This window comes from Trifolium pratense, linkage group LG5, assembly GCF_020283565.1.
Source record: "Trifolium pratense cultivar HEN17-A07 linkage group LG5, ARS_RC_1.1, whole genome shotgun sequence".
Classification (NCBI taxonomy): domain Eukaryota; kingdom Viridiplantae; phylum Streptophyta; class Magnoliopsida; order Fabales; family Fabaceae; genus Trifolium; species Trifolium pratense.
The window spans coordinates 16,162,616-16,177,671 of NC_060063.1; the positions used below are offsets into that span (position 1 = coordinate 16,162,616).

General features: G+C 32.6%; 1 protein-coding gene across 4 annotated transcripts; it reads right to left on the bottom strand.

Annotated features, from left to right (window-relative positions):
• Positions 1-2,206: 2,206 nt before the first annotated feature.
• LOC123884285 lies at positions 2,207-5,070 on the bottom strand. 4 transcript variants are annotated; one of them, XM_045933356.1, is made up of 4 exons: positions 4,830-5,070; positions 3,911-4,165; positions 2,985-3,072; positions 2,207-2,563 (listed from the first exon to the last, which is right to left on the bottom strand). In XM_045933356.1, the coding sequence occupies exons 2-4, from the start codon at positions 4,010-4,012 to the stop codon at positions 2,445-2,447; spliced, it is 309 nt and encodes a 102-aa protein (XP_045789312.1). In that variant the 5' UTR covers positions 4,013-4,165; positions 4,830-5,070; the 3' UTR covers positions 2,207-2,444. The 4 variants fall into 4 exon arrangements, with proteins under 4 accessions (XP_045789312.1, XP_045789310.1, XP_045789311.1 ...); XM_045933354.1 differs by having other exon boundaries at positions 3,911-4,170; XM_045933355.1 differs by having other exon boundaries at positions 3,911-4,186.
• Positions 5,071-15,056: the final 9,986 nt, after the last annotated feature.

A 15,056-nucleotide genomic window follows, 5' to 3' on the forward strand; every position in this document is an offset into this window, starting at 1 on the left:
AAATAAGATTTTTAAGAAATATCTTGGATGAAAATCCGGGATGTTACACCATACACTGATCTTTTGTTGATTATGAGAATTCCACACTTAGCTATGTCTCTAGAATTTGCGCATGTTCTCTTTAATTGATTTATTGTTGTGATGCACACACGAGGCAAATTGTTTGATACCTTGAGCCTGTTCTTTTTTTTGAAAAAGACCTTGAGCCTGTTCTAGCCACCCTTATCATTGTTTATCCTTTGCTTAACCCCTTTGAGCTTAAAGAAAAATATTGTGTTTTGTGTTCTTACCCAAGTTTTGAATATCACAATATATATAAAAAAAAGGATGATTTTCTTGAAGAATTAGATACTTTTTCAGTGATTGTTGCACAATGCACGTCACTAAGTTTGGAGTTGCTTTTGGAATTAGCAACAAATAAAGTTTGGGGTGGGTATACTAGAGAATAATAATAATAAAAAATTGAAAGAAAAAAATTCAAAAGTTCACCGAGAAAAGAAGTAAAAAAAAATATATATACAAATATCATGGTGATCTTCTTGAAAACAAAAAGAAAATTGTGTTTGAAATTGGATAGTCAAATCCAAAAGAAAATGTGAAAAATTGTTCTCTAGTATCAATTCTTGAAAAATACGGTGGGGTGTTATACGTTTATTCAATCTAGTGGTATCTAACTTCAAGTTTTTCTACTCACTTACCAAAATGCCACCATCCACCCTTTATCCAGGCCACGTTACAACCGATAAAAGTCCTCTAATGTGTGTGCTCATGACATGGTGATTGATTTTTGAGAATGTCTGCAAATTTATAGTAATCTAGTTATGATGTGTTGATTGAGTGAATATTACCCTCAAACAGGAGAGTCGGTGAGGGTGTGAAGAGATTAAGTATGGTCAATCTTTGTTTGATGCTCTTTGTTTTGCCTAAATTTGAAACTGTGTGTATTTGAATCATGACGAAATTGATCGTTGAAATATTATGCAAATTGCGTCTAACTTGATTGGGTTTGAGTTTGTGTAGCCAAATGGATTGAGGTAGTGTTTTGTTTTCTTAGAGATTGAGATATTCCTCGAGGACAATGAATGAAATAAGTTTGGGGTTATGATGACATGCGTCATTACATGAAAATAAGACCAATTTCAAGTCTTTTTAGAAGAATTGTAACTCATTTCATGGAAGAATAATGCACTAGTTTGAAGATATTTGCAAAGGATGAAAGTAGCTGAAGAATGAAGAAAATAGCTAATATTCTGCTTTTTTCGCCCCGGGCGAAAATGTTGGTGCCTCAGGCGAAAATTTTGTGCCTGAGGCGAAAATTCCTGTGCCTCAGGCGAAAATTCCCAGTTGAAAAGCACCTCTCTATTTGCTTGTTCGCCTGAGCTGAAAAATCCTGTGCCTCAGGCGAAAATTTTACCAGAAAAAGTACCTCTCTGTTTGCCTGTTTGCCTTGGGCGAAAATGTTGGCGCCTCAAGCGAAAATTCTGTGCCTGGGGCGAAAATGCTCGTGCCTGAGGCGAAATTCTCATTTATTGACTCCGGTTATAAAAGGAAAAGGCAGATCTGAGATGATGGATCGAAAATTGACATTGGAAACATCAAATTGAACAACTTTTGAAGATCTAGGAGCTTGGAGGCACTACTAGAAAACTGCTCTGGAGCGTCGGCCAAAATGAGAAGCTAAATGGCAAAAAACGGACGCTATAGTGTAATTAGCGTCTGCTTAGTGTCCACATCGTGGCGGACACTTAAATGCCCGAAGCTAGACAGTTGCGTCCAGTAGACGCTATTTGGCGTCCGTTTTATTAGACGCTAAGTTGAAGCTAGTGACATGTATATAGGCAGACGCTAGTAGCTTCGGTTTTTGGGTGACGCTATTGATATATATTGGTGCCATACAATGTCAGCTGTAGAGTCCGCTTGGCAGACGCTAACGGTAGCGTCTGTTCATGATGCGATGCTATACGTTAGTTTCTGAATTATATAGCATCAGCTTAAGCAGACGCTTCTGGTTTTTTTTTCTTTCCAATAACTGATACTAGAAAGGCAAATACCTATATTACTAAAAATACATCAAAAAATTATCTTTCATAGTTGCAACCATAGTTTCTCACAACCATACATCTCTACCAATATAATCATCAAAACCAAAGATAATATGAAGTGTCAGGCATAAAAGAAAGCCAAGAAGATAAATATCCTATGATGATAAGGCAAAAAGAATACAATTGTATTTATGCAATTAACCTTGAAATGCAACAAAAATAATGTCATCAGTAGAACTTATATCCCATCCTTGGACCAATATGCCTATGATGAATCTAGAAAAACTTAAAAGTCCACTAGTCTAATAGAAATTCGCCTACCAACAACCTATGCAAATGATTGCATCAATTGCAAAAAAAAACCTACCTATACATTGATGCTAACAGATTCAATTATACTAATCAAGCATAAAGCAAGACATTTTGGTACAAGTGCTCAAATAGTGGCAATGATGTGCAACTTTCATCATCTTCTTTGACTGTCTTCATTGTGTCAATTGGCTCATATGTTCCAGATGTTCCTGTAAATGGATATGACACCAATATCAATACAAACCCCAAAAGCACCTAGCCAAAATTTATAAATTCAGTTTCAAAGTGAGTATAGAAGACTTGAAAGCACCTACCCAAATGCAGAGACTCCAATGCAAATGCTATTGATTGCAAAACACTAGTGAATATGTAATAAGTCCTAGACTTAGTGCATGACTCTACTCTTTGACATCAATGAGATCGTGTGATTCTTATGTCATCAGTAGAACTTATATCTCATCCTTGGATTAGTAATACTTGTTGAAAATGTCAAATTTAAGCGTTCCATAATATCAACACTATGCCACTAGCAAAACTAACATGCAATATCATGTGCAAGTAAGCAATAAAACAATATGTGCTCATGATTTATAAGTATGAATAAAATTTATGAGTTTATTCTCTACTAACCATTTGATGAAATTTTCTCTTCCAAGAGATCAATCCACTTGATTTGAGGAACAATTGAAAAGAATGAGGGGGGCGTGCATGGCAATACCTATCGGATCAAATTCAAAGTGTTTATGAACCCATCAAATCATAGCAAAAACAAAATAAGATAATCAACTAATTTAGATATGATATTCATATTTACCGATAAACTTTATCAACTTGAAATGCATAATAATAGTTCAGAACTCTCAACCATTAATTATTAATATTATAAGGAAAACCAAAGCTATATTACACAAACACCACCAAACCCTTAACTCAACACCACCAAACTTGGATACCAGTACACAAATACATTGAATTAACTCAACACCACCAAACTAGAACACAAATACACTGAGCCAACACTTTAGTCCTATTTTTCTTTTAAAAAGGCATCAATGAAAGTCACTTATATTGCTCAAAATATATAAAAAATTATTATCTTTCATAATGGCAACCATAATTTCTCATAAGTCATGACCATAATGTTTACCAATATACTCGTTAAAATTACTATCTCTCTCACCTAAATATAAAATTACCATAATCTATTTAAATACTAATTTCATTCTTGCAAATGGTTTTATATTCAGTTGTAGAATTGATATTATTCATATACATTCATTTCCAAACCTTCATAGACTTATAAGGACTACATGATGCATCTTAGCATAATATTTCTCTTTTATTAACATCCGTAGTTGCATGTCGTAGTGATATTAACATCCTCAGTTGCATGTCATAGTGGTTTAGTCAATAGAATCCAATTTATTTATAATTAGAAAAAGAAAATACAATACAAATCCATCTAACAAGCCATATATAATCCATGTCTAGAAAGAAGCCCCAATTTTGAAGCATTCATGAATCTTAAATTGAACATGAAAGTTGTAAAAATTAACCTTCAAGTGGGGAGTGAAAGCACCAAGAACAACAATGATGATAACTTTTTTCACCGGTGGAGAGGGAATTAATAGAAACAGATTGAGGTTTACGTTCGTCATTGAGGTGTGCTAACGTTCCATCTGGAATCACATCTCTCACTGCAATTGGAGCCATTGATTGAAGATAGTGATGGTGTCGTAGCAAACAACTTTCGCGTGGTCTCACGGTGGTCTCGCAGAGAAGGTAAAGGGTTCACATTCAGACTTCAGAAACTAAACTGCAAACCAGAAACGCTGAGAAGCACACAAACCAAAAACTTATGCAGCAGCAGCACGAAGAACATACTATAACAGAAAATAAATCACAACATTGTAGTAAAGAAACAATAATTGAAATTAATATGAGATGAAAAGGTCAATCATAGTATACAAAGAGCTAGAATCATACTATAGGAGGATATACTATTATCACTACTATTAGAGAAATGTTAAAATATTAAGTAAAATATCTCCAATATACAAATAATTAATATCAAAAGCATGAAAAGTCAATTGCAAAATAGAATCACTTTCAAATAAATAATACGACTCATAATTTCATTTGTGTGCAAAAGAAATTTAATAGCATTCAACATACAAAGTTCCTGGATGTTGCTAATTTGGCTCCAAAGTGGCAAAATTATTGCATAAATAACATATCTATTATTAAAAAGATCTGCTACAGCTTACAATTAGAGTAAGAGTGGGTAAACAATTCTAATCTTCCGAATTGCATCCAATTCATATAGTAGAACTACTAAACAAGAAATTCACACATCAAGCCAACAACCGGTCAAGGGCGAATTGAGATTGAGTAATAGAGGGGAAAGGGTTTCGAATTGAAATTGAATACTGAAATTGGAAAACGAATAGAGGAAAGAAGAGAGAAAGAGCTTACATGGAGTGCTGAAGCACAATAAAGCAACCTCTAAGATAGTATTTCAATGGAAGTGAACAATCTTGCAAAGAGGTCAACGAATCAATGAGCTGCTTTTGGTCATTCAAATACTAGTATATCTGCAATATCATCACATTTTCATAATTATCCCCCCACATTACCAGAAAAATAAATAAGACAGAAGCCACAACAGAAAAGATGTGATACAATAATAGTTCCATTATATATTTGTATCAAGCTTGATGTGTATCCCTAGGTCTTCAGCATCGACAAGTAAAGAAGGCTCGTTCACACTTACAATTATCAACTTGTCCAACATATCATTGACTATTGAAACTCCAAAATAAAATATAAAAAAACAACAGTAAAAAATAATCAAATTGATGCACTGCACTGCATTTCAGTGGAGGCAGATATCCATAAGATGCAGGATATGTTGGTGGAGCTGCTGGTGTTACCATACATGTTAGTCGGTACAGACTCAGTAGATCTATTATAATCATAATATGACCAAAAAACTAATTAGAGAAGTGCTCAAGACTAATAGAACCTAAACAGAAAAAAAAAAAAAAAAAAAAAAAAACTAGTGAATGCAATTGCACTCACACCAAACCTCCAACTTACAAAGAACCCAACCCAACCAACAAACACATTACTATCACAATCAAATGCAAAATAACAGGACACCAACCCAGCAGAAGCAAAATAACATATGAGACACAAATTTTAATAAGTTACTAGAAAAAAGAGGAGTGTTTGAGCTTACCTTAGAGCGTATAGATCTCAATAATAACTTGATACAAATCAGCACAGGCCATACCTTTCCTATGTCAGCCATGTACGTACCTCTGCAAATACAAATCATAACAGATTTAAGTAATATGTTATATAATACACACAATACTGAATATGTATAAAAAGTTCATTGCCATGATTTTCTCACTTCCTTCAATTGGGGATCTCTTTCGACACTAACATGCCAACAATATGTGATTTCTCTTGCATGTATACTTTGATGAAAAACAAAAATAGAGTGGTTTCTACATTCTACTGCTAATAAAATTTTATCAACAGTTCTTTTTGGAGAAATGAAACCAGAAAACCTAGAGAGTTAACTTTAATATATATATATATATATATATATATATATATATATATATATATATATATATATATATATATATATATATATATATATATATATATATATATATGAATTAGATAATAACAAAAAATAAAAATAATGCCAGAGAGTTAAATTTGCAAACCTAGAGAATAGAACAAAAAGAGTCATCTAAGTGCTAACAATAAGGCATGAAAATCAAACATCAACAAATAAGTAATAAAACTGAAAGAGTTTACTTCCCTAAAATCATTCACTTGAATCTCTAACATACATAATATTGACAAGCAACCAGAGAGCATGAGTCACAAATCAGCGGAGAACGACTGAGAAGGGTTGAGAAACGACACAAGATCGGCGGAGAAAGGCAGATCGACGATGTGCCATGCGTTGAGCTATGAGCGTGAGGGCGAAGTGAGGTGAGGTGTTTGAAGGTGACGACACGCGATAAACTAGGGTTCAAAGAAGAGGAACCATTTGAGGAAGAGACAGATTTGTTTTTTAATAAATTTATTTATTTATGAATGTTAGATTAATTATTAATTATTAATGAAAAAAAATACAAGAGTTTTTGCTCTTTCTTTTTCAATTTAATTTAATGATTTAATGATGGATGGCGTCAGCCTCAACAGACGCTAAGTAGCATTGTTTTTATTTATTTTTGCAGTGTCCATGTACCGTCTTCAAAAGCGGACTCTATGTTTAAAAAATCATTTAAAACTAAAATTTAAAATAGAAAAGTCATAGCGTCCAATGTATAGACGCAATATAAACGCTAGTAGCGTCAGTGTCGTGGCAGACGCTAATTTATTTGAAGCTACAACACATTTTTCTTGTAGTGAGGCAAGGATTGAAGTGTGGAAACACATCAAGATCATCTTGTAAACATGCTTTCTCTCATTTCTTTGATTGTAATGTTTTCTTATACTATGTGTAACTAAATTCCCATGATTGGTCCTTAGGGGATTCTGATTTCTATTTCTCTTAAACATGTGATTCTCATTTGAATTGATATATGAATTACGAAGTTAGTTTCTTTGATTATTCCTTATGCTTAATGCTTTATATGAATTATCTACTTATATGATGAATTCAATGATTTATTTTACTATGACGATAGGAATGAATCATCGATCTAGGAATAATTGATCGATTAACTTTCACTTAAGACATTTCGGATTGTTAATTGAGATTTTATAGATTAAAGTTTGTAATCCTCAATTGATCATAGATTACCTAAGACATTAGGAATCGATGATCAAGGGAGAGGATTATGTTACCAAGACATTGGGCATAATCATTTTTGATTTAATCTAATCGTGAAACTAAATTGAGTAAATTTGTAATCATACATGAAATTACCAAGAGAAGTAGTAATTAGATGAACCAAAAGGATCAATCGCTTTTCTTCATTTGATTTGAAACCTAAGTTATTTTGTCAGTTTATGATCAAACTTGAACCAAACAAATTTCCCCCCTTTTTACATTTAAATTTATGTGTTTAAATATGTATTCAACTTGTTTTTGAATTACAACAATCCCTGTGGAAAGAACGATTTTTATACTACTTGACGGCTAATTGTATACTTGCAAATTACTCCCTCCGGTCCTATATATAAGTAACACTTTGGAAATTTTTTTTGGTCATTTTTATAAGAAACACTCTTTAAATTTATTCTTTATTAAATCGATAATGCCTTATATACCCTTATTAAATTGTATAAAATGCAATCTATTTCAATGTTATTAATTAATTACACAGACACATTCCCAAGGTTAATTTTGGAATAACACATAACATTTTAAAATTTTAATAAAAAAAATAAGCCTCCTTGGTATGTGTGTTTTTCTCAATGTGTTCCTTATATATAGGACCGGAGGGAGTATTCATCAAGTTTTTGGCGCCGCTGCCGGGGATTGTTGATTGATTCAACAAGGCAATTGAACCATACTTAGTAATTTTTACTGTTTTAATTTTTGTTTCTTTTTATCATTTTCATGTTATTCTTGTATATTTAAGATTTTCTCTTCATGTCTTCTTTAATTTTCTTTACTACTGAAAATTTTCTCTTAGTTTTGTAGCAATGAAATGGATTGATAACAGATTGGTTGATAACAAAGAAATAAATATCATTTATTATCAACTATGTTTACTATCTTATGAACAAGAGAGGTTGGATGCAAAGATTTCAAGAAGATTGAAGGTGAGAAGTGATTCTTGTGGGTCGCATCATCACAATGACAATTGTGAGGAGTCTTGTTTAAAGGACGAAGAACATCAAGGGATTAAGATTGATTTCACCTCTCAACTCGAAAAGATATTGGATGAATTTTTTAGGTTAAATCAAGGTTCATTTGATGGATTTGAAGTTGATTGTCGTAATCTTGTTGAAAAGAGAAATGAGTGTGAGAAGTTGATTGAGATGGAGATGAAACATCATGCTATTGGAAAAGAAGAAAAATTGAAAACCAAGAAGAATGACATGAGAAGAGTGAACCATGGTGATCTCTATGTGACATTTGAGTTTCAACTAATGGAGTTTAAAGAGATAAATCAATTGTCAAAGAAGCATCAATCTTCTCAAAGGTGGGAGAGTGTCCATTCCAAAAGCTTAGTTATTGGAAGATGGGAATATTTGTTTCTCTATGCTAAGTTCATGGAATTCTTAACAAACAAGAGGAAGAAGAAAGATGATGTGTTATTGCTATCATTTAGGCCACCCTAACAGTGGTTGAGGCGTCGAGCTCGGGACGTTAAAAAAGCGCTTCATGGGAGGCAACCCATGAGATTTACGGTTCTTTCTTCTCTCTCGTTTTTACTTTCTTGTTGGAATAATCGATTGGTCTGAAATAAGTCTTATGTTACCATGCTTGTTTTGTTGTTTTGTCCGAATTGAATGCTTTAGTATTTTTGAAAACCTGACACTATTTGCAATTTGTTTGGCTACCACCTTAGATTCAAATTTGTTGACCATTTGCATGATATGAATGTGTGATGTTTTTAATTGATTCTTATGCATCATTGTTGATTACTAAGGCAAAGCTTAGGGACTCTTACAAATAGTGACCACATTTTGAATCCGGCCTAACCGTGAGTTCTTGAGCCATACACTGATCTTTTGTTGATTATGAGAATTCCACACTTAGCTATGTCTCTAGAATTTGTGCATGTTCTCTTTAATTGATTTATTGTTGTGATGCACACACGAGACAAATTGTTTGATACCTTGAGCCTGTTCTTTTTTTTGAAAAAGACCTTGAGCCTGTTCTAGCCACCCTTATCATTGTTTATCCTTTGCTTAACCCCTTTGAGCTTAAAGAAAAATATTGTGTTTTGTGTTCTTACCCAAGTTTTGAATATCACAATATATATAAAAAAAAAAGGTGATTTTCTTGAAGAATTAGATACCTTTTCAGTGATTGTTGCACAATGCACATCACTAAGTTTGGGGTTGCTTTTGGAATTAGCAACAAATAAAGTTTGGGGTGGGTATACTAGAGAATAATAATAAAAAAAATTTGAAAGAAAAAAATTCAAAAGTTCACCGAGAAAAGAAGTAAAAAAAAATATATATACAAAAATCATGGTGATCTTCTTGAAAACAAAAAGAAAATTGTGTTTGAAATTGGATAGTCAAATCCAAAAGAAAATGTGAAAAATTGTTCTCTAGTATCAATTCTTGAAAAATACGGTGGGGTGTTATACGTTTATTCAATCTAGTGGTATCTAACTTCAAGTTTTTCTACTCACTTACCAAAATGCCACCATCCACCCTTTATCCAGGCCACGTTACAACCGATAAAAGTCCTCTAATGTGTGTGCTCATGACATGGTGATTGATTTTTGAGAATGTCTGCAAATTTATAGTAATCTAGTTATGATGTGTTGATTGAGTGAATATTACCCTCAAACAGGAGAGTCGGTGTGGGTGTGAAGAGATTAAGTATGGTCAATCTTTGTTTGATGCTCTTTGTTTTGCCTAAATTTCAAACTGTGTGTATTTGAATCATGACGAAATTGATCGTTGAAATATTATGCAAATTGCGTCTAACTTGATTGGGTTTGAGTTTGTGTAGCCAAATGGATTGAGGTAGTGTTTTGTTTTCTTAGAGATTGAGATATTCCTCGAGGACAAGGAATGAAATAAGTTTGGGGTTGTGATGACATGCGTCATTACATGAAAATAAGACCAATTTCAAGTCTTTTTAGAAGAATTGTAACTCATTTCATGGAAGAATAATGCACTAGTTTGAAGATATTTGCAAAGGATGAAAGTAGCTGAAGAATGAAGAAAATAGCTAATATTCTTCTTTTTTCGCCACGGGCGAAAATGTTGGTGCCTCAGGCGAAAATTTTGTGCCTGAGACGAAAATTCCTGTGCCTCAAGCGAAAATTCCCAGTTGAAAAGCACCTCTCTGTTTGCTTGTTCGCCTGAGCTGAAAAATCTTGTGCCTCAGGCGAAAAATTTACCAGAAAAAGTACCTCTCTGTTTGCCTGTTCGCCTGGGGCAAAAATGTTGGCACCTCAGGCGAAAATTCTGTGCTTGGGGCGAAAATGCTCGTGCCTGAGGCGAAATTCTCATTTATTGACTCCGGTTATAAAAGGAAAAGGCAGATCTGAGATGATGGATCGAAAATTGACATTGGAAACATCAAATTGAACAACTTTTGAAGATCTAGGAGCTTGGAGGCAAGGATTGAAGTGTGGAAACACATCAAGATCATCTTGTAAACATGCTTTCTCTCATTTCTTTGATTGTAATGTTTTCTTATACTATGTGTAACTAAATTCCCATGATTGGTCCTTAGGGGATTCTGATTTCTATTTCTCTTGAACATGTGATTCTCATTTGAATTGATATATGAATTACGAAGTTAGTTTCTTTGATTATTCCTTATGCTTAATGCTTTATATGAATTAGCTACTTATATGATGAATTCAATGATTTATTTTACTATGACGATAGGAATGAATCATCGATCTAGGAATAATTGATCGATTAACTTTCACTTAAGACATTTCGGATTGTTAATTGAGATTTTATAGATTAAAGTTTGTAATCCTCAATTGATCATAGATTACCTAAGACATTAGGAATCGATGATCAAGGGAGAGGATTATGTTACCAAGACATTGGGCATAATCATTTTTGATTTAATCTAATCGTGAAACTAAATTGAGTAAATTTGTAATCATACATGAAATTACCAAGAGAAGTAGTAATTAGATGAACCAAAAGGATCAATCGCTTTTCTTCATTTGATTTGAAACCTAAGTTATTTTGTCAGTTTATGATCAAACTTGAACCAAACAAATTTTCCCCCTTTTTACATTTAAATTTATGTGTTTAAATATGTATTCAACTTTTTTTTGAATTACAACAATCCTTGTGGAAAGAACGATTTTTATACTACTTAACGGCTAATTGTATACTTGCAAATTATTCATCATTCTTCCTCATCTTGGTTTTCTCTGGCAATGGTTTCTTTTATGCTAATTCTAAGTTCTAATTCTGCTTGGTGTTGGAAGTGGGGTTGAATAATATTTCATCATTAGATAGTTACGTGACTCTTCCTTTCCTTTTTTTTTTTCAAATTATAAGTGACAAAAAATAGTTGATGTGGCTGCTCAGTCACTTAAGTGACTTGCCACATGAATTTTGACTTGGTAAAAATTGACATTTTGCAAAAGAGTATAAACATAAGGACTAAAAATGCTATTTTGAAATATAGGGACAAAAATTACAACTTTCTGAAACATAGGGGTCAAGAGTACAATTTAGCCTAAATATTATAATTATAGTAAATAATTTTATAACCGGATTAATTTTATAACCGGATTAACTTTCTGACAAGAATCTTGCAATAGCAAATAATTTTATAACCGGATTAATTTCAGACTATATAATAATCATTCTATAATAAAAAAAATCTTGACAATACCGTAACCCGTACTTATCTTACGGTATTATACTAGTTATAAAAATAAATAAAAAAAATTGACAAAATATTAATGGTTAAATTTGAGAGTGCTCTCTTTGGTGAAAACTCACAAAAACACATTCAGGAGATAATTTTTGTTGCCATCAATATTTGGCCCAATAGACTATTTAATATGGTTTGAAAGTCGGTTCTAACATCAAATGATTTTAACCCTCTCTCGATTATAATTACAGGTATTAGAATTTTTTAGGCCTATACTCAACCACAAAAGCTAGCTTAAAAGTTGAGGTTTGCACTACACTTATAAAGCCTATCTTTACCATATCTCTAGCCAATGCGGGACTTCTACCCCTCACGTCCAGAACGTGGGATCAACAACAACGGGTGACCTAAATATGGGAGATCTCCACAACAAACAATAAATGGATCTAGGATAGGCTCTAATACCATCTTAGAAATGAGTATTGGGTCTAACTCATCCTTACAAAACCGGCTTGTAAGGTGAGGATTGCCACTTGCTTATAAACATTTGTCAAGGCCATCTTACAACCGATGTGGGACTTCTTAACACACCCTCTCACGCCCAACACTATTGGGCTTGGTGCGTGGATATAAACGGTGGGTGGTCCGATAACGGAAACCTAATAACAGGTGGCCCAATAGATCGGAGAGATGCTCTGAAACCATATTAAAATTTGAGAGATTTATACTCAACCACGAATTGAACCGTGATCCTCCCACGTCAATCATCATTTAGAAGATAATATTTTCTCTACCGCTAATAATAGATAGAATCCGTGACGACACACGCAAGTAACTCAATTATTTAACAGCTACAGTTACAAATTAGTATTAACAATAGCATTATCCACCACGTCATATTCTTTGTACTGGTCCCCAAAGCTAGCGCCGCGTATCTTCACTTTTGCTCGGGGATAATCACATTAAAATTTGGTTGACGTGTTCACACAAAACAAAAAAGGGTCATGCTATGGGTCATGCTAAAAGTGAATAAGTAGACTAAAAAAATCACATTAAAATTTTAGTGACGAAAATTATTATAGTCATGATAGTTAGTTAAATTTTTGTTTATGTTCTTAGAGGATGCGATGAATGAGCAGATAGAAATTGAGGAAATTTTTTTCAAATGATAAAAGTTTTTGTTTCTTACGATAAAAAAGTAGACAAAGTATTCATGAAAATGTCTCTCAAAATGTAAAATTCATTCTCCAACTATTCAAAAAGAAATTTTATGTGAAAAGTTTTGATTATTTGTTAGTGAAACTCATGTGAATCTATAAGAGAACAAATCGAACTAGTTGTTAGATTTGTTGATAAGAATATATTTGTCAAAGAGCATTTTTTAGATATCGTACAGGTGCAAGATAACATATCATCTGATGTTAATCAATGGATTTATTCACCATTGTCTCATCATAATCTTAACATTCAAAATGTTTGAGGTCAAGGATATGATAGATCTAGGAATATGCCTACAAATTTTGATTCTTCAAATTTTGAATATGCACTTTAGGTCATCTAAACAAGTAGCTTATGTTTATATTTTTTCTCAAACTTTGAATATAATTGTCGATATTTTGTGTTCTTCTAATAAACACAATGATGATTTGCAAGTTGCACATGAAATTGATCGAAACTTTCTGTTTGGTTGAAATTATCCGGATTTTTTTAAAAACATTTGTATATGTTGTGCATTTTTAAAATTTATTTTTCTTTATTTAGTAATACTATTAAACTTGGTTCCTAAATTGAATTCCGGACTCCGTTTCTATGCACACGTATAATATTTTATAGGCAAAATTACATTGCAGGTCCTTTATCTTATTTTTTTGGTAACACTTTGGTCTTTATCTTTTTTTTGTAATACTTTGGTCCTTTATTTTTTTTTTGTAACACTATGGTCCTTTATTATTTTTTATTTGTAATATTTAGGTCCTTTTTTTTTTTTATAAATAAATAAGATAAGGACCAAAGTGTTACAAAAATAAAAAATTAAAGTGTTACAATTAAAAGAGATAAAGGACCAAAGTGTTACAAATAAAAGATAAACCAAAACGTTACAAAAAAAGATAAAGGACCAAAGTGTCAAAAAAAAAAGATAAAGGACCTGCAGTATAATTTTTCCTATTTTATATATACTATTTTATAAAATAATATTGCTAACTTCAAATAAAATGCACATCCATAGTATTATTTTTAAATCTAGCATCTATAACTGCAAATACTAATCGTTCAAATTTGATGCATTGACCCAAAATTAGGGGTGTACATGGATTGGACAAATCCAGTCGACCCGGTCAAACCCACCCAATCCAACCCAAAAAATTGGGTCGGGTCGGGTTAGTGGGTGGAAAACCGGACCCAACCCAAAAAAAATGGATAACCGGGTTTCAAAAATGGAAAACCCATAAAAAATATCGGGTTTCGGGTAAAACCGAACCAAACCCAAAAAAACTCACTGACCCACTGGTGCTATGTATTTTGAAATAATTTTTATGAAAATACTAAAGATTTTGCCATCTGATTATTAAATATTTTTATATTGAAAATAAGTTATACTATTTTTTATGAAAATAAAAAAATTGAATAAGTTTTATAAACAAATATGATAATTAATCGCACTATTCATCGTTTAGTCACTTGATATTAAAAAAAGTAAAAAAAAACCATTTGGATAAACACTACCCATTTGTGGACTTGATCTACTAAATGAGATCTTTGAATTCAACGGCAGGATTGAAGAAATATAATGCTGATATCGAGTTATTAAGCGGAGTAAGTCAATGGAGACTTACTCCTGGAGTCAACGGATCCCTCCTCTTGTAAAATATATCTAGAAATTATAATATCTTTCACGCCTCCTTCATCAACATATTATAAGTATAGGAAAATATGTCGATGCTTTTTATTGATCATCAACATGTGTTATATACAAGAGTTGCAATTTGCATAATAGGAAAACTAATTATGCCTAATCAATACAAATATTCTTTTACTAATATCTCATTACTGTACAATATATGTTCCATATATAGATGTGTATGCTGCCATGTTCTGTCACACCCCCGCAGTTGAAGCAGGAGGTTGGCGTACGCTTAAACTTTCACAGAAATCTTTAAATATTATTAGGGGAAGACCCT

Coding starts and splice junctions, on each gene's coding strand:
- LOC123884285 (XM_045933356.1), bottom strand. CDS start 4,012: ATGACGAACGTAAACCTCAATCTGTTTCTATTAATTCCCTCTCCACCG. Junction 3,073..3,910: donor CTTTCACTCCCCACTTGAAG/GTTAATTTTTAC, acceptor TTGATCCGATAG/GTATTGCCATGCACGCCCCC. Junction 2,564..2,984: donor AGAGAAAATTTCATCAAATG/GTTAGTAGAGAA, acceptor ATCCATTTACAG/GAACATCTGGAACATATGAG.